The sequence below is a fragment of the Embiotoca jacksoni genome, unplaced genomic scaffold, assembly GCF_022577435.1.
Source record: "Embiotoca jacksoni isolate LCO1_2020_lvr unplaced genomic scaffold, fEmbJac1.0.p SCAF_14, whole genome shotgun sequence".
Classification (NCBI taxonomy): domain Eukaryota; kingdom Metazoa; phylum Chordata; class Actinopteri; family Embiotocidae; genus Embiotoca; species Embiotoca jacksoni.
The window spans coordinates 10,161,033-10,180,103 of NW_027185274.1; the positions used below are offsets into that span (position 1 = coordinate 10,161,033).

General features: G+C 39.0%; 1 protein-coding gene across 2 annotated transcripts in view; it reads left to right on the forward strand.

Moving 5' to 3' along the window:
* The window catches only part of grm5b (glutamate receptor, metabotropic 5b), a 66,237-nt gene that overhangs the window by 13,204 nt on the left and 33,962 nt on the right, over positions 1 to 19,071 (forward strand). For both annotated transcript variants that reach the window (XM_069147903.1, XM_069147904.1), the window contains exons 5-6: positions 4,679 to 4,753; positions 5,326 to 5,500. In XM_069147903.1, the coding sequence (XP_069004004.1) occupies positions 4,679 to 4,753; positions 5,326 to 5,500 (250 nt within the window). The remainder of the gene's footprint in view (positions 1 to 4,678; positions 4,754 to 5,325; positions 5,501 to 19,071) is intronic.

Sequence of the window (19,071 nt, forward strand, 5' to 3'; positions counted from 1 at the left end):
AATTTCTGCTTGCCGGTTTGAAGCCCACAAAGCGAGATTTCTGGGAACAGACATGTTATATTTTTAGACCCAGATTTTGTTCAGTAGACTGAAAGCGTAGCACAAGTGAACCTGCGGAGAAAACCATGGTTATGGTTATAAAGCTGCTGTCTGCAACTTTTCTGGAGCCTGAAACAATTTTCATCGTCACGAATAGGATAACATGCTATAAAAATTCATGAAAATATTTACAACAGCTGATTTTAAACGAGACTAAGAGTCTAAATGCTCTAATTGTTGGTGATGCCTTTTGCTCTTTAGTTTTTTTTAAATTCCTAATAACACTCTCTAACACACTTAAACTAACAGTTGGTTGTTTGAGCTGAGTTAATAACTTATATCAGAGCCCTGTAGTATGACTATGAGGGTTAGAAGTAAAATATATATATGTGTGTGTGTGTGTATATATATATATATATTCTAGTTTATTTATGCTCCAGTGAGAATGCTGTAGTTTTACCAGGCTTGGAAAGTGAAGACTGGCCCATCTGTAAGATGCTGAATCGATTAGGATCACTTATTGAGTAATTTTGTTGAACAAAACATTTAGATTAGATTAAATTTGACTTTGTTAATACCACAGTGGGGAAATTTGGTCGCCACAGCAGCAAAGAAAACCGAAAACCAAAAAGTGCACACAATATGAAAAGATTTACAAATACGTATAAGATATAATAAATAACAGATAAAAAAAAAAATATTATTTTAGAATAAATAGACTATATACACCAAAAAACGAATTAAATAGAAATAAATAAAAACAGTTTGGGATAAATGGAAAAAAGTGTCCGGTGCTATGAAATGAGATGAAAAGTGTAACAATATTATAGCGATTACACCCACAGCAGGTCAATATGTATATTACAAATTAACTTCAAATGATTACATTAGAGATAATTTTGTGTCATTCACTTCACACCTACCTAATAATTCCTTCGTAATAGCAACGTGTACTGATACAGACATAAATATGTGAGAGTTTGCGAATCTGTGCACGTCTGTGTGAAAAAGAACGCCGTCTCAAACGATCCAGATGTGATACAGGGTTTGAGGAGAACTGGGGAAACATGAGAGATCATGAAGAAAAAGGTGGAGAGGACAGGCAGTTGCCGTTTACTTAATAATATTTCCATTCTTACTGAATGTTGTTTTTCTGTGGGTGAAGCTTTTGACAGGAGGGAATGAGGAAACAGATGAGCAAGGCAGAGTGGGGGAATGAGAGGAAACATGTAATTGCATGTAATAGACCTGAGAAGAGTGACACGAGGATGAGGATGGTAATTGACAAGGATGGAAGATGGTTGAGAGGAACGGGAAGGAAATGAGGGGAGAAAAGAAAGAGCCACCTGCCTCTCTATTGTAATTTTACTGCCTGTTTTGCTGCTGCTGAAAAGCAAATAGCTTTATGTGGAGCAGAGGGAGCTTCACAAAGGGCTCGTATGTTGCAATGTATTGTAACTTACAAGATATGTTCCACGAGAAGGAGAGATCAAAGAAGAGGGTGGAGGAGCACAAAAGGGAGAGCATAGTGAAAAGGGTTTTTTTGTCTTTAATGTTTTTCACAAGTTTCTTTTTTTTTTTTTAAAGCTTTTTATGTTGTTTTTTTGTTTCAATTATGGGAATTCTATGTTTTATATAGACATGAAAGAAACAGAGCATTGATGGAAGAAGTATAACAGAGAACAGCTGTTAAAGTGTGATCGCTGTTTTTTTTGTTTTGTTTTGTTTCTGGAAAGTGATGAAACAGAGGAAGTACCACGTGAAATTTGAGATTAATGTCCTTTGCGTAAGGTGTTTTGCTCCAAAATGTGCTGGTCCCCATTTTGCGCTTGTGTGCGAGACTGATCTTCGTTTATACTGGAGAGAAACAAAGTGAAAATAAAAACGAAGAGAGATGGCACCAGGAGACAACAGCAACAGGGTGAAGTGAGCGGATAAGAGGCATGATTGAGGCAATAGGAAGTGTGTGAGTGAGGTGAGTTGTACAACTGAACTGAGAGTTTCTGTGGTTTTGTTTTGAATGCTGTAATAACTAGCTATTAAGGCATCAGTGAATTCATGTTCATTTTGTGTACCGCGTTGGGTCTCAGTACACGTTCACTGATGTGTGTTTCATTTTCAACCATCCAACGGGGTTTTGTTCTTCAGTATTCGTCAAATTTATCAGATGTTCTTTTACTGGTCAGTTGAAGCTGTGGCTCACAAACAATCACTCATGTGAACATCAGAATACTAATTACCTTTTTATTCTGATGTCGTGTAGTATGCCACATTTTATGAATCACCTGCTATTCTTTTACTTGACCTCTTCCTTCCCTTTTTTGGCCCAATGCCGGCGACAGTCAGAGGCATCATGTTTTCGGGGTTGTCTGTCTGCTCCTACGTACGTCCCAACATCCCATTCTCACAAACAACATGTATCAGGAAGTTCAGGAGGGAATTTCATTACATCTCGAGACAAATGCTCACTTGAACTTTGGCATGAACTGATTCCATTTTTGTGGACAAAGGTCATTGTGACCTCACAAAACACGTGTGTCCGTAACTCAAGAATGAATTCGCTCATCATGACAAAATTTCACACAAAGGTTCGATATAGTTGAATGATGAAACGATGGCATGTTATACCCAAAAGTTCAAAGATCAACTGCCCTGTGACAACATAATTTTCTGTAAAAACATGTTTTTGTCCGTCATTCAACACCATAACTCAGGAAGAGGCGGAGGGATTGAGCATATTTCATATTCTGTCAGATACTGAATTGATGACACTAATCTTGGGTGTCCACCTTGAAACTGTGAGCGTTGTATATATTTTCTGTGCTGTCACGATTCATGATGTGTATTAAGTGTCCACGTTTTAAAAGCCGCTTTGCAGCAATATCCATGTTTGAAGCATTAGCCTCAGATTTCTTCAAGTTTTCAATTCATTACCTGTTGTCATGGCTGCAACTTTTTTTTTTTTGTGTTAGAATCAGCTTTATTGACCAATTATTGTGTCCAAATTTACACACTAATTCAGCAGAGCAAGAAAAATAGAGCTTAACAAAGTCAAGTCAAATCTATTTTATTTATATATCGCTAATCATAAATTATGGATGTAAACTGCAACTTGACAAGTTGGCAGAGGCATACAACCGCCAGGCAGTAATTTTCCTTTCGTACTAGTTTAGTCTGGATTGTTGTTGATTTAGTCTGTGTCACAAATGTTATGTTTTATTCAGATTTTAGCCAGCCAACTGGCCAGGGACAAAAGATGGAATTTACTTTGTTGATTATTCAATCCTAACATTGTCAAATAAGTGAAAATGAAATAAACATTGATGCCAGTGTCCTGTAAAATTGAGTTAATCTGGGATGCAGTCGTGAGGACGGACTGATTTATACTGTCTTCTGTTTGGTTGGAGCCCACCTCGCACTGATGAATGTGTTTGTGTGTAGGTGGGCTTTTGTTTGGGAGGGGTGGGTGCGTAAGTGTGTTTGTGTGACAATGTGCTGGTCATGTTGAGTAGCATAGAGAGAGTGCGTTTACTCTGAGAGCCTGAGAGACAGAAACAGTACTGGAAGAGAGAGAAAGAAACGTCTCGCACATAAATCCCTGTTGAATCCAGAATGAAGTAGGTTACAAGCTTTATCGATTTTGATGAGGGTAACTGTGTGTGTGTGTGTGTGTGTGTGTGTGTGTGTGTGTGTGTGTGTGTGTGTGTGTGTGTGTGTGTGTGTGTGCACATGTGCACGTGTGCACAAAAAGCACAGGGGAAGGATAGGCTGTACCATCTGTCTCCCACTTCTCTCACTGAGACACTAATTACAGGACTTTACACTTCACTCCAGCACACTCATCACTGGCCTGATCTCACTCACTCACACACACACTCACTCACACACACACACACACACACACACACACACACACACACACACACACACACACACACACACACACACACACACATACACACACACACAGAGAGATGTACAGTAGTCAGGGATTGTGGGACCTCTTCGACTGTGAACATTTCCTCTGCCTCTTTTTCCTCCTTTCCTCTCCGTCCTCTTCTTTCCCAACACGATTTGATCTCTTCATTCCTTCCCCTCATCTCTATCCTTTCATCCCTGTATTCCTTTGCGTTCTTCTCCATTGACCTCTTCTTTGTCGTCCTCATCAGTTTATGTCGAGATCAGTGACACCTAATTAGGGTGCAACGTACACAGGAACAACAGAAACAAACATATTAGAAGCAAATGTTAAGAGTTTTAAAAAGGGTTAAAAGAGAGAGTTTTGATCTTTACTTCAGTCAACACAGAGAAGGGAAGGAGATGAAAAGGGAGAGGAAGAGGAATTAGAAAGGGGAATCCTATCATATTCGTTGCCAGTGTGTACAACCCTTCATTAGCATAAATTCCAGGTCACCCAATTTCTCTGGCAAAGAAAGGGGTGCCACAGTGGGGAGATGCTTTCTCTGACATATATTTGAGGTTTAATGAAAATTGTTGTCTAGCGGGGATTTGTCTGTCTGTCTGTCTGTGCGTACCCTTATCCGTCCACATGCCTCTCCTTTTTTTTAAGCACCTGTTTTACTACTAAACTGAACTAATTAAAACCCTTCCCACTTGAACCCTTTCTGTGGCTTTCTAGGCAACTACGGTGAAAGTGGGATGGAAGCGTTTAAGGACATGGCAGCCAAGGAGGGCATCTGCATTGCCCACTCGGGTAAGAGACACAGGTCAAGACGACCACAGTTAGGTCAACAATATCAAATGCAAAACATTATAAATATTTATGGTCGTGTAAAAACTGAATAGAATTTCAGTTGGTTTATATTTCAGTGTTGATTCAAACAAAAACACAGTGAAGCAGAAGTTGAACTGACATTGTTTTTTACACCCATACCCGAAGCGCTGTTTAGCATTAGGAAGAGCACTGCTGTCAGCTATAGTTTGTGCCCATTTACTACCTCTTCCACTTAATGTTGTCAACACACACAGCAGGGTGTTGAGCATAATTTGAAATTTACTGCAGTCTCAACTTGCCGACATGCGCAAAATTAGAAAGCGTATTTTATAGTGAAGGGGAAGTTGTCAGATGACATGTTTTTAGGGTTCTATTTTTAAGACTGCCATTTCACACTATGGGTGTCAGGTGGTTGACATTTGAGCAAAATGAAACAAACGACAACAAAAGAAAAGACTGAGCGTTAACACCTCAGTTGAAGAGACAAAGAACCAAACTCCTCAAGAGGGTCAAACACTTGTGTTTTCATTTGTCTGACATGTTTTCCGCAGGCAAAATCTGGAGCAATGCTGGAGAGCAGAGCTTTGATCGGCTGCTGGAGAGACTGAGGGCCCACCTGCCCAAGGCTAGAGTAGTGGCATGTTTCTGTGAGGGCATGACTGTCCGCAATATCCTGATGGCTATGAGACGCCAGGGCCTGGTTGGAGAGTTCCTCCTCATCGGCAGGTCAGTGGGGCTACGAAGTGCATTTGTGTTGTGTTGAAAGATGTCAGCGTGACAAGGTTGCTCCCAAGAAAACTGGTGTGTCTCATAGATGTGACTGTGTACCGATGGATCCTTCATTTCCTCTACAATCTATGATGATTCAGTATAACTGGATCAATACAAACAGCAGCAATCAGTCAGAAACAATCATTTTGTAAACAAAGTTGTGTTTGGGAGGGCAGATGCTGTGGCTTGGTGCTCTTCTATAAAATAAGCCTTTGAGCCATTGACGGTTATTTAGATCGGCCACGATTAGTCAATTAATCAATTGCTTAATGTTTTTTTTTTACTTAATCTGCAAGTATTGAAATTCTTGCAGTATTCATTTAGGTAATTCTTAAGAAAGACAAGCCCAAAATCATATGGTTTTATTTGGTTAAATTTGAGAAATTACTGCATTTTCTGATCCTATATAATAACATACTGTAAGTTATGGGCAGGACATTCAAAGACATCCTGCTTTGCATTTATCACTGTTTTCTAATGTCACCAGATTAACTGAAAACTACAATAAGCATTGCTGCCCTAGAGCTATTAACTTTAAAACAAGAGCCCTGCTGGTCAATATATTCTTCAAACTAGTTTCTGCCCAGCCTTTGTATAAAATGTGCATCCTGCTGGTGGTGGTTATTACACTCAAAATAACATCAACCTGGTGTTTGACCAGCAGTGCTGCAATGCACACATCCTAATTGAGCCATTTGTCTCAAATATTAAGTAAATTGACAAATGTTGTTTCCTGATTTGTGATATATTGTTTTTTATGAATTACAGTGACGCAAATGCATGAGCTTAATGGACCACCCACTGTAATTAGCTCCGCTCAGTTTTACACAGACAGACATTTCTTTATTTTTTTTTATCAAATGAGTTATTGGATAATTGTTTATTGCATAAATGTGCTGTCATTTCTTTTCATGCTAGTAGAGAAAGTAATGAATTCAGTGGAGATGATCGACTTCTACTACATAAGGCTGCAGGAGACCCTAGAGTATACAGTAATAGCCAGGAAGTTTCTAACACTCGACATTTGTTTTAAAAAAAAAAACCTCTTTATGAAGGTAATAATTGATTTTGAACAAAAAAAAACCAGAGTTTCTTGGAAAAGCTGTAAATTGCGATGTCTCTTCAAAGTGGTGTGAAAGGAGTCTTTGTATCAATGAAACAGAGAAACCTACTGAATGGACTGTGTATCCAAACCATACAAAAAAAGAGACATTGCTGCTGTTCATACATTCACAAAAACACTCACAGACTGATTTGGATTTTGGAGGGAGTTTTTCACATTAAGGTCTGTTCTCACTTTGATAAATTCCTCCTATAATTCACTCACAAAAATAACCCTCCAAATGGATAGTTTTTTTTTTATCTACATCTGTGCGCGTGTGTGTGTGTGTGTGTGTGTGTGTGTGTGTGTGTGTGTGTGTGTGTGTGTGTGTATGTGTGTGTAGGGAAGTTGTTTCAGTGTGTATGAGTGGCTTTCTCTTGAGTTTTTGTTGCCATGCCAACTGTAAAATTAACATAATATGAATAATGACTTTAGCACTTATTCCAGCCAATATGCAGAGAACAAAATAGATTTTGGATGAATCGGAAACAATGTCTTGTGATTACGAGTAAAATGCCACCACCATAATTATTTTGAATTCTGTTCTCCCCCAGCGATCTGTGCCGTGTATCTAAATCATCGTAGCCAGCATCTTTTTTCTTGTCATCAACACCATGGTGCTCATTATCATCTTACTCATCTTTATCCTCATCAACATCATCATCATCGTCGTCGTCGTTGTCGTCAATGTCCATCTGGGAGTGAGGTAAAGTCTTAAACCGTACTAAATGATATCATTAAAAAAAAAAAAAAATCATCAAACAGGGACAAATGTTGTGTCCTTGTCGAGGTAAATGAGTGGATCAGTCATAACTTTTATATATTGTTATTTTTTAAATGTTGTTATCTAATGTGTTTTTTTTAAGCTGTGACTATCTATGATAACGAAAGTTTGATGGAAAACTTCCACCATACAAAAAAAGAGACTTAAGCCTGAAAGCATGTAAACCTTCAACACCGACAACCAAATAATTATGTATTCAACATGTGAGGTTATCCAGGAATGTTCGCTTATATAATATAATATAAATGTTGCCAAATCAGATAAACTTGTTCCTTTAATTTTCTTTGATGATCCTTCACTCCCTTGATACCTGCAGAGCAGACTCATAGATTCATACTGTTTGGACACTTGATGAAGCATTTGAATCAACTGTAGCTCGCTCACCCTTTGGCTGTCCAGTTGTGAGAAGAAAATAGTTTTCCCCGGCTGAATACAGAACTTAATGGCTTGTTAAAATGGATATTTTTTGCACTACATCTTGTAGTCTTCTGTATCTGGAAAGTCTGTTTTGATTAGGTTGGTTAAGTGAATATCAACCTTCGTTAGCATCAGTATCATAAATGGACTGAAGCTGTAAATTGGAGACGGTCACAGGTGGGTGCTTTGCTCACTGCAGGTCTGTGGAAGGAACTTCTGATTAGCCCAGTTGGGCAGACACTTGTTTAGCACCAGGATAATTACATTATCGGAGGAGCACACACATGATGATGATGAAGCAGATTCCCCAGTTACCTTTGGCAGATAACGATGGAATACCAAAAGTTCTCTGGATCTCAAAAATATATTTTTACTACTTGATTGTGCCACATACGGCATACGGAAATTCAGTATTAACAAACTGATTGTCATAATAAATAATATGCCCCTCTGTGTTAGTGCTTCTGGCTCATTAATTCCTTTTTTTTTAGCTGGTCAAATCACATTGTGTTTGTAAAAAATCCTCCATACTCATAATTATGAATTCAATTTGAGAAACATAGATAGGACTGATGCACTGACACAGTATAAACCCACTTATGTTATTAGTCAGAATGGCTGTCCCTAAAATGGCTTGTCATCCTGCTCCTGGTATGTGTTTATTGTACAGTAGATACAACATTATTTTAGACATTATAGAAACCTCTTTCCCGCTCAGTCTTAAATTCCTCCTTCTACATTTTGTAAAATGTGCTTCTGATATTATATGTATATATATTTTTTTATGGTTTCCTTCATCCTAGAAATAATCCTAAAAACCCACATCAGGTCCTGGGGCTAACTACCACATCACAAGATAACTGTGTTGCACACATGCACACACACATACACCCCGCTAATATAATGTAGACACACAGAAACACCCTCCTGCCTGAATATATTGATTGCTTCTATCCTATAATTCCTCATGGTGCCAGAAGGCTACAGACCCATTAATGAATAGCTGGACTGAGATAAATATCTATAGCCACATGGGACACATATGGTAGATACCGCCCCAACCCCCACCACACACACACACACACACACACTTACATTTACACACTCTACACACACACACGACTCAAACGCACATTCTTTCATTAAATTAGTTTTTCTTTGAATCGATGTAATAACCTCTTTCATTTGTCTTCAAGCAGAACATCCTCTTCTTTCTCAAATTCAGATGAGGTCTGACCAATGACAGACATAAATAAATAATTTTCAGCTGCCTGTTGGATAAAGTGTAAGATTCCCTCCTCCCATATCTTGCCGCCATACATAAGATGCAGAGCAGCCACGGATAACAGCTAAGACTTATCATTGGGTGACTTTGCAGCAACATCTCTGTATTTAATGGTGGGTTATTACAGTTTGATATATGTTTCCCTTCATGCGCTTCTGTATCTTGTACCTGTTACTGCATGCTCACTCCATCAGGGATTTTTATGAATGATTTGTTTTCTCATTTTCAGCTGCTTTGAACCCCATTTCAAAGAAATGGCATCTTTAAAGTTCATATTCATGATGATGAGATTTAAGTTGTTAAAAAAAGACAACATTATTTAGAAAGTACAAACACTACAGCTGCTTCTATGGAATGGGTTAGAATCAATGGATGTTGATTTTGCAGCTTTGCAGTGAAAGCAGTGTGATTGGATTGCCATGGCAGCCAATATGTAAACAAGGTTCGATTGTCTGTATTTCCATAAGAGGCAGATATTCTGAATCGGCCACAGGAACGACTAAACTGTTGATTGAATTGGAAGAGAATAGTTTCAATCAAAAGTCAAAAAGCAGACTCTCTCGGAGATCATCCCGTGCAAGTCTGCACCCTTTCTGCCTGCTGTTGCCATGGAAATATTCCCTACCATATTTGGATGAATCCAGCATAGCAGCTGGGGTGATATGTGGCGCATGCGCATGTGTTTATGTGAATGGCTATGTGCACGCGTGGGTGCATCTATGTATGTGTGTGTCAGTAAACGTGCCCTGTATGCTGTCTTTTTCTGTAGCCAAACAGTCGTATTGACAATGTGTGTTACCGCAGTGAGCACAGTTAGAAAAAGGGCTTGCTAAAAGGAATGCTAATCGCCATTTCAGCAAAATTGATATTTTTTGGCCCCGCACATCTTTTATCTTTGTCCCTCCCTGTACATCTTTTCATACGCTCTTTCCTTATCGTCTCTTACTTCACTCTCCCCCCCACACTCATTTGTGACTTTATCTTGTCATCTCTCACTCTGTCTCTGTGTCCGTGTTTGAATCCAGCTGCTTGCGTTTTGTCAGAGTGTAAGAGTGTGATTTATTATAGAGACCTTGAGCAGATCATTTAACTGAGGTCAGACTCCTGCAGTGTCCCACTTCACACCACAGCTGTGTGTTTAGGCGGCACTTTCTTGCGCTTCTAAATTGAGAGAAATTTGAAGGAGGCCTCTCATGGTAAAACACCTGAGTGGCAGCCTGTAGCCTGTCTTTAAAATGGATTTTTTTTTTGTGGATTGCACACCTGTATGGTAGTGAGACGAGATCAAACACAAGGTGAAGGCAGAGCCGGGAAGTAGAGTGAGGAGGAAAGCAGCGATTCAAAAAAAAGAGCAATGGGAAAGAAGGGAAGAGGTGATTGAAGAGAGAAAAGATTTGCAGTTTGAAAGGCAAAGCAGAGAGCACATAAGACAAGTGTGTGTGTGTGTGTGTGTGTGTGCGTGTGCGTGTGTGCATGCGCGTGTGTGCTTAGCATTCATGTGTTATGGCAAAAAAATATTTCTTGTCAGACATGAAAAGCAAATCTCACAGTTGGAGTGTAATTTACGCATTACTGCTGCATTTGGGATGTATTTGCGTTCGCAAATACACACATTTCTATAGGCGTAGGTGAACACACATACAGGGCCTATTCCCGTCCTGTGAGTGGAAATTAAGCTCTGTATTGTTTTCTACTATGATGTTAATTTACCCTTGATTAAAACAAGTGCTGTTTCATGTCATTTGATTGGTGAAATGATGGAAATTAATTCTGCTCTTTCTTTTCATAGCTCTGCAATAAAAGACTGCTATTAATTAAACACAGGGGAATAGGTTGTAATAAATGATGGATGGATAAAAAGCGAGGGAGAGAAAAGATCAAGAGAAACTTGTGCATGTGCATCAGTGCGTGTGTGAATTCACCATCAGTGTTTGTTTTCCTGCAGCTTGTGTATGTTAGTTAAGGCAAATGTCACAGGTGTGTGTGACTGACTCTGCCTTGTAGTCAATGAGGGATCTCTCTATAGTTTCATATGCAAAGATTGTGCGATCTGCATTCTGTGGCTTCTCTCTGGAGGTTTCCCACCTGCATGCATTGGAAGTCTAAACACTCATCTATCCCACACTTAATGGTGATAAAAAAAATATTTCTGTTCCAATCGGTTGTGACAACTTTGGCGAAGTCTCAGATTCCACTAGTTTGCTTTTGTAGAAAATACTGACAGCTGATCTGAAAACCAAAGTCTCGAAGCTGTGATCAGAGTAGCGTCTTTCACTGCCTTTCCATCTGACAAACTGGCATTACTTCATAGCTTGCTGTTAGAAATTGAAACCTTTAGGATGTTGACAAAGTTAAACAACTATTGTATTACTGCGTTAGTGTAAAAACAAACGACAGTCAAAATACAATTCATGGCCTCCATCTGGTCCAATTTGTCATGCTGTTATTACAAACCATGTTTAAACTAGTCGTGACCCCTCATCTTGCTCATGGACTCACCTCATCCTTTCATCTGTGACCTCTGACTTGTGATGGTTTAGTTCTGCAGAATAAGAAAATGGTATTAAAGACTGCAAAAAAACAGAACAAGCAACACATGTTGAATCCAAACTTTATGGTTTCCGACAAATATCAAAATTTGTAGCAATGTGTCAGACAAGGGGCCACCACCTTTCATTAGTTTTGATATTTTTTTTTTTTTTTTAATAAAACGTAATTTTTATCAATGTTATTGTCATTTTTCTTTTGAACCGCATCAAGCCCTTTATGGAGCCAAGTGCTTTGGATCTCCTTCTTGTGTGTCAAAAATGTCAACCATATATCAAAGAACTCCGTCTGAAGGTTTATGTCTTCACAATTTAAACTCCAATAAACTCCACCTTGACTTTCATTTTCTGTTGTCAGTTTGGGTGAAATCCTCTGAGACAACCAATCAAAAGGCTGCTGAACTGAAACTACCCAATATCAAAACATTCTTTATTCAGCTCACAGGTTTTTACCTCCCTTTCACTGTCTGTCACTACCCGTCTCTTTCTCTTGCCCTTCTGTTTCCTTTTGTTTAGTGTAAAAAAGAAATGCTAGTATAACCAAGGGCCTCCTTGACAGCAGTACTGCAGGATCTTTTTGTAAAAAGGACTAGTGTCTCATAGCAGTGTGCACATACTGTATCTTTCTATCGAACAGTGTAACACCATGCAAGCATATGAAGGTTGGTTTGTGTTATGGTTGTACCAGGGATTACCACAATAACAAAAGCAACTGTTAATAATGAGAGCCTGCAGTCAGATTCTTACTGTGAATTCTTCTTTATAGGATGCTGAGTCTAGTGAAATAGCATTACATCACATATTACCAAAACCTGGTTAATGGCATTTAGGGAGTAGGTTATTTTTAGCAACAAAATTAAACTCCACCACCAGTGGGGTACAACGGGTAAAGTGACAAGTAACCTTCCAGCAACAGCAGCAATGGGGGTTTGTTAATACGGGCCTCACTTTACTACTACTAGTTTAACATAATAATAGTAATGTAATAATAGTTTGCTCATCAAATGTACCTGGTAGTCTGTCAGCACCTGTGAGCATTCGATAGAAACTGTTTACAAATTGTATTTAGTTAATTTCTGTGTAAATATATACTTCCTGGTGTGCGGCGCTGGCCAAATGAGAGTGATTAACTAATAAGTAACCGAAGCTAACTTAGGTTTTTGCCCTGTCCTTAGGCATAAAATAATTTGATCGAGCGGCTCTTTTAGACTTTTCAAATATTATTAGAGAGAATTAATGTAAATTCTGATTGTGAAATTTGTCCTTTTGCAGGAGTTGAGACGCTCAAAACAATTTTGACCACTATTTTACGTCTGCAACCGTAGGGACGCAGTAGACTCCACTGAAGCCTATGAAGTAAACTTAGCTCCACAGTGCTTTTGTAATTACTCTCACAGGCAAAAGAGGGAAACAAAAGTTCTGCATTACAGGTTTAAATCAAGTAATCGTTGAGTAAAACCTTTTTCTCTTGACTGTTCATTATTAAATTCAGGGGAAAACTGTGAATTTGAGCAGTTTCTTTTCTCTCTTCCTATGAAAGTCATAATTCTTCAAAGTGTAACTTCTTTTAAATTAAAACCATATATTTGACAAAAAAAATATTGTTAGTGAATATGTAGTGACCATAACTCTCATTTGTAATAATTCCTGCTGGAAAAAAGGTGTTGAGCATCTTTAAATTCACAAGGAAATAACAGTTTAGTGGTGTTGCTACATGGATCCATAGATGGCATGTTTGGTTGAAATGGCAGTCCAGGTTGATTACATCATGTCATTGACTACTTCAACAAAATTTCCAAAACTCAAATCATTAGATGGTTCTGCTGCTGCACATCGTCTTCATCTTTTGTCTGCCTGTAAGAAACAGTCTGATTAATGATGCTCGATCACTCTGCAGTTAGAAAGGAGAAAAACGTTGAGGGATTCAAGAGCAAAAGAACACATCGGAATTTCTATTGGTATTCCTGAAGTCCCTTTACAAGGAATTAAGAGGTTTTTCCATATGAAGGGCGAATCCATGTTCACACACACACACACACACACACACACACACACACACACACACACACACACACACACACACACAGCCAGCATAATGGAGACACTGATGCGTTTTCACATGCATACACAACTATACTCATAAACACACCTGTATTCAGTTCTACATTGACTGGACAACATGTGCAACTTACAAACAAATACAAGTGTATATAGTCACACACACTTGGGCAGGGGCAGACACACAAACACACCTACGCACATATTCATCCTCTTATTGCTCTCCCAGGGAATGGCCTTATCCTCTTACAGCACTCCAATGGGATAAGTGCTGGGAATTAAAAAGGATAGGAGGGGAAGACAGACAGGCAGACAGCAGACAGACAGGCAGACAGACAGAAGACACAGACGGACAGACAGGAGAGACAGTGATAGTCGGAAAGGGCGGTAGACTAAATCTACGTCTATGAATCTGAGTGTGGGTACAACAAGCTATGTTGTTGATGCTGTTAAGCTGTGGTGGGCTCTCAGTTTGCTATTTTGCTGCTCATACTTTGCGATTCACACCGAGGGATTAAACCGACTGTTACGTCAGCCCAGTGGTGCAAACACACACACCAATACACATAAAATAATCCTTTTTAGGGGTTTGTGACAGCAACCCACATCGGAATCTAGAGTTTCCTTTATGTTTTTCAGTTTCCTTTTTGAGGTATGATAATGTTCTGAACATTCATTTACCTGTACATTTCTAGCACTGCTGTGACGTTTATATGAATTAACAACAACAAAGATCTCAATAGGACACAAATAACCTCTGAGTACTCGTCATTCCCTCCGATTGTTTCCAATTCTGCACTTGACTTTTCATGTCTCTCTACTTTATCTCCTTCATTAGCCGCACCTTTTTAGCCTCTTTCTATCTTCTCCTCGGTGCTTTTCATCCATCATCCATTAGAAAGGCGATCTGTAAAGAATTGTCCTGCTGTGTCCTGACAGGAAATGAATTGGCCCTTAATTTAGCTCTGACTCCGAACCAGACAAAGGTAATTAAGAGAAATGTGAAACCGTGATACCTCTGAGAAATGACCTCAGACCCCCAGAGAAAACAAAAGATGTGAATATGAAGAAACTGAAGCTGCCAAGTTTTCTGTCTGATACCGTATTTTAAAACTGTTTTTGTGCTTTTGTGTGAAGAGCACTGAAAATGGAGTCGATCGAAGAAATAGGATTACATGACAGTCCGAGCTCATCGCCAGTATTTAATTAATTGCTTTTCTTTCTCTTATAATTCGGTTTTAAAGTACTCGGTTCTTCCTGACTTCAGTAAAACAAATGCTCCCATCGATGCCATTATCACATCAAGCAATTTGTTCGGTTGCCTAATGTGTTAATAGGTCGCAGCAAGAAATGGGCCATCAAATTAAATGAAACATTAACTGCCTTGGCAGAGTCTCACAATTCTTTTGAGGAAATGGACTAATACTGGGTTCCAACAAGACATTGTTTAGTTGAAATAAACTAACCAAAGATCTTTCATGCGGAGAAATACTGAAAAGGTAGATTTTTCAATGTGCATTCAGTAAGCGCTGTCACCATAACCTCTGCATAGACAATTACACAAGTTGTATTAATTAAAGAAGCTTCATTGTATGATTATGTACAAAAAAAGCGAATCGTATAATTGTGCAATTTTCAATAGACGTGTGATGTGGTAGCCTTCTATTTAAAAAAAAAAATATTCTATTGTTCTTGGTTTTAACTTTAGCATGATTATTATATTTACAATCAAATGTTAGTTAGGCTTTTGAATCATATTTTCGTCCGACCTTTTTTGGTGGAGCGGCTCAGTCTTGAGTTAATAACTGAGATCAGGCCTCGGAAACAAAAAGAAAGAGGTGATGTGAACGTTGTTGGGCAGCATTGAGTTGCTAAATGAATGAGCTGACAATATCTGTATCTGAATTTACTGTAGAGAGGGAGTATTGTCTTTATGTACAGAAATATGGCTATAAAATGGCACTGCTGCTGTATAATGTTAAACTGAGGCCCGCTACACTGTAGGCGTGTGACTGCTGTCTGCTCTGGGGAGGTCGTTCACAGAAGGATAAAGAAGATGCGGGGCCATTTTGCTGAATTGTTCGCAACCTTTTATTGTGTTTTAATGAGACACCAATCCTCCGTCAGTGGTCATTTTATTTTCTGATTTGTTGAACAGTTTTCATACATGCAGCAAATTGGCACTATAATTGAAACGTAGTGGAAGCTTTTGTTTATGCCTGCCTCTGTATTCATCGATTCCACTCTACAGTATCCACTTATCTCTCTGTTTAGAATATCATCAAATACTGACAGCGTACAGACTGGTAAAGACTGTGATCAACACAAAGTTGATCTGTGTAAGTATAACTAACAATTGAGCTTGTGTTGGGTGACTTTATGAAAGTGTCAGATTATATGATTGGCTTAATATGTAATTATTTTCAACACCAGCAGGCTTTTGACAGACAGCAATCTGCAGGTGGCGGCCAGGATTAGCATCAAACCAAGAAAATGACAGATAACAATGCTGTATGCGATTATTAACTATTAATTAAAACATTAAAATGTTTGAACTGGTGGGTTGGATTTTCTTCAATCTGGTATGAAATGACACCGAACGTTACGCTTAGGCTTTCCTCCCCAAACTGCAAACACGCATACAAAACTCTGGCACCCATTTGTCTCTGTCTCCTTGGCTTTCCCTCTTTTCCGGTGAACTCAATGAGACGGGTGTGATGTGTGAAGCATCACAGCCCCCGCACAGCTTGTTACCATAGCAACGAAGGAGACAGAGACAAGAAAATTATAGAAAGACAGCGATGGAGTGTGTGAAAGAAAGTTTGCAAGAGAGGGATCAAGATGTCTACTCGTGTACTATACACATGACTCCCCCTGTGTCCCATTTCTAGAATGAAAGATCCCACAGGTGACAGCTCACGGGCAAAGTTATGTATTGTAAGGATAGGTTAGGTTAGGTAGTTACTTTATTAATCCCCGAAGGGAAATTTTTTCGCTACAGCAGCATGCAGAAGCAATAAGATAATAATAGAACAATAGAAAAGCAATAAAATAGCAGTAAAATAGCAGTAGGAGGAGGCAATGTGACCACGAAAGATTCAAAGAGACAAATGTCATGTGTCATCAAAGTGAGAACGTACCAACCAACACAGAACCAAAAGAAAAGCTGCCTGACCAATACTTCAATTAAATATAACAACTGTGACTGCTGTTAATATAGCCGGCACTACTATTATTTCAACTGCTGTAATCCAAAGGCACAAAAAAACCTGCTCATCAGCAGGTCATGCTACAGATATGTCAAGTGCGTATAGCAATGTGAAAAGTGAATTATTTGGACGAGGTGTCAACAAACACAACAACTCATGTTGAAGAAACATGAAAGAAGACACCCTCTGACTCAGCGATTGCATACACAAAATATATGTATTCACTTCACCTCCCTTATACAAAGACATGTTCAATATAAAGAATGGACAAAATACTTCCTTGTTTTACTGATTTGGACTCTTTAACATATTTTACATGGTACGAGTGTGCTTAAGATTTCCTCAAAGCAGAGCAACGTTTTGTCAATCATTACCAGGTCCATGTTAAAACTGATAATACACATCTTTAAGCAGAGGTGAGGTGAGAACAGATAGGAATATAGTCTGTGCCAAAGGTATCATTACATATGTATTGTATATCACCTTGGCAGTCAGAGGACTAATAATTCAAATGTTCTCTCACTACGGAACAACCTTGTCATACTTTTTCAATAGCACAAAGAATGCAGCAAAACCTGTCTTTGCTCAAGAATTACTGCAAGGCTTGGGATTATCAATAAATACAAACAAAACAAAAGGAGTGGTGCCTAAGAGAACCAAAAACATCCTCCGAGACGACAAACCCTGGCTCCAGAGAACAAAGACAAATATATCTGTTGATACCGCAAATACAAAAGCGTGCCATAAAAGTCTCCATACTTGTCCTAAAGTGATGGAGACTCTTATCAGTGCAGCATAAAACTTTAATATGGGAACTACAGAAGCCAAAGCTCACTCCCAGCAACAACCATCTTCAGCACCACACCCAAACAAATTTACCTTTAAATTAATACTGGCCTTTATTAATTAAAGAAAAAAATAATTCTTAAGCTTGCACAACCGAGATAGACAGGATCTGGTCACAGTGACTGGCTGCCATGGCAAAACATGGCTGCTCAAAGACCAGAATTTGAGAACATTGTTAATTAGGATTTGAAGTGACCAAGCAGCATTTTAGCTCTCCTGCTGTGAATATAAACATTTGAGAGAAATATAATGTGTTCCCTGAAGATGGGTAATAATGGTCTATTATTAGGTTGGTCAGAATTGTTATGTTGATTTGTACACCGTGTCGTCGTTTTTGCAACAGCGGCGAACTCCGATGCAAAAAACACGTAAAATTTGTATTTTAAGGAGAGAGAATGAATGAGCGAAAAGGAGAAGAGCGTTAGTTGAGGCATGTGGCACCAATGTGATGAGAGGAAGTCATTAAAGTCCAGAATAACTTGCTGCTAATTTACTGTAGATCCGTCTGGTACGCTCTCTGATACACACAGACGCACACAGGATTCTGTGGGCGATGAGCTGGATGTCTCGTTACTGGGCATTAGCTGCAACTCTTCTTGCTAATCCCTGCTGTCAAACAGACTGGTTGTGTGTGTGTGTGTGTGTGTGTGTGTGTGTGTGTGTGTGTGTGTGTGTGTGTGTGTGTGTGTGTGTGTGTGTGTGTGTGTGTGTGTGTGTGTGTGTGCGCACGCACAAATGTGCCGGCTCAACCAGTAATTATTGCCATCGTGTAAAGCAGGGAATAGCTGTAACTGCTGCTTCAAGCAACGGACCCATCATTAGGTTGCACAAGATGGTCCACTAATGGTTGTGTGTGTGTGTGTGTGTGTGTGTGTGTGTGTGTGTGTGTGTGTGTGTGTGTGTGTGTGTGTGTGTGTTATATACAGAAATCAGTGACTTGGCATTTTATATTATGTCTCAAATGTTGATTGCCTGTGACTATGGAAGTAAATTTAAAGAATATTAGTGCAGTATGAGTACAGTACTTTAATTTTAGACTACTTTTAGTTGTCAGCGTTGTTTAATAGTCCCCAAATGACATGTGAGGATGTTTTCGAGTCGAATGAGTCATGGCTCATTGTAATCATTGTAATTCCTCGTGTCTCGTCCAACAACAAGGAACTCAACTTACATATAGTGGTTGAAATATTCTATTGATATTATGCTTTAACTGTTAACTCCTTTGGCTGGTCTGAAATGTGAAAGGCTTTTCCAAATAATGATCCTTTTCAATTTCACC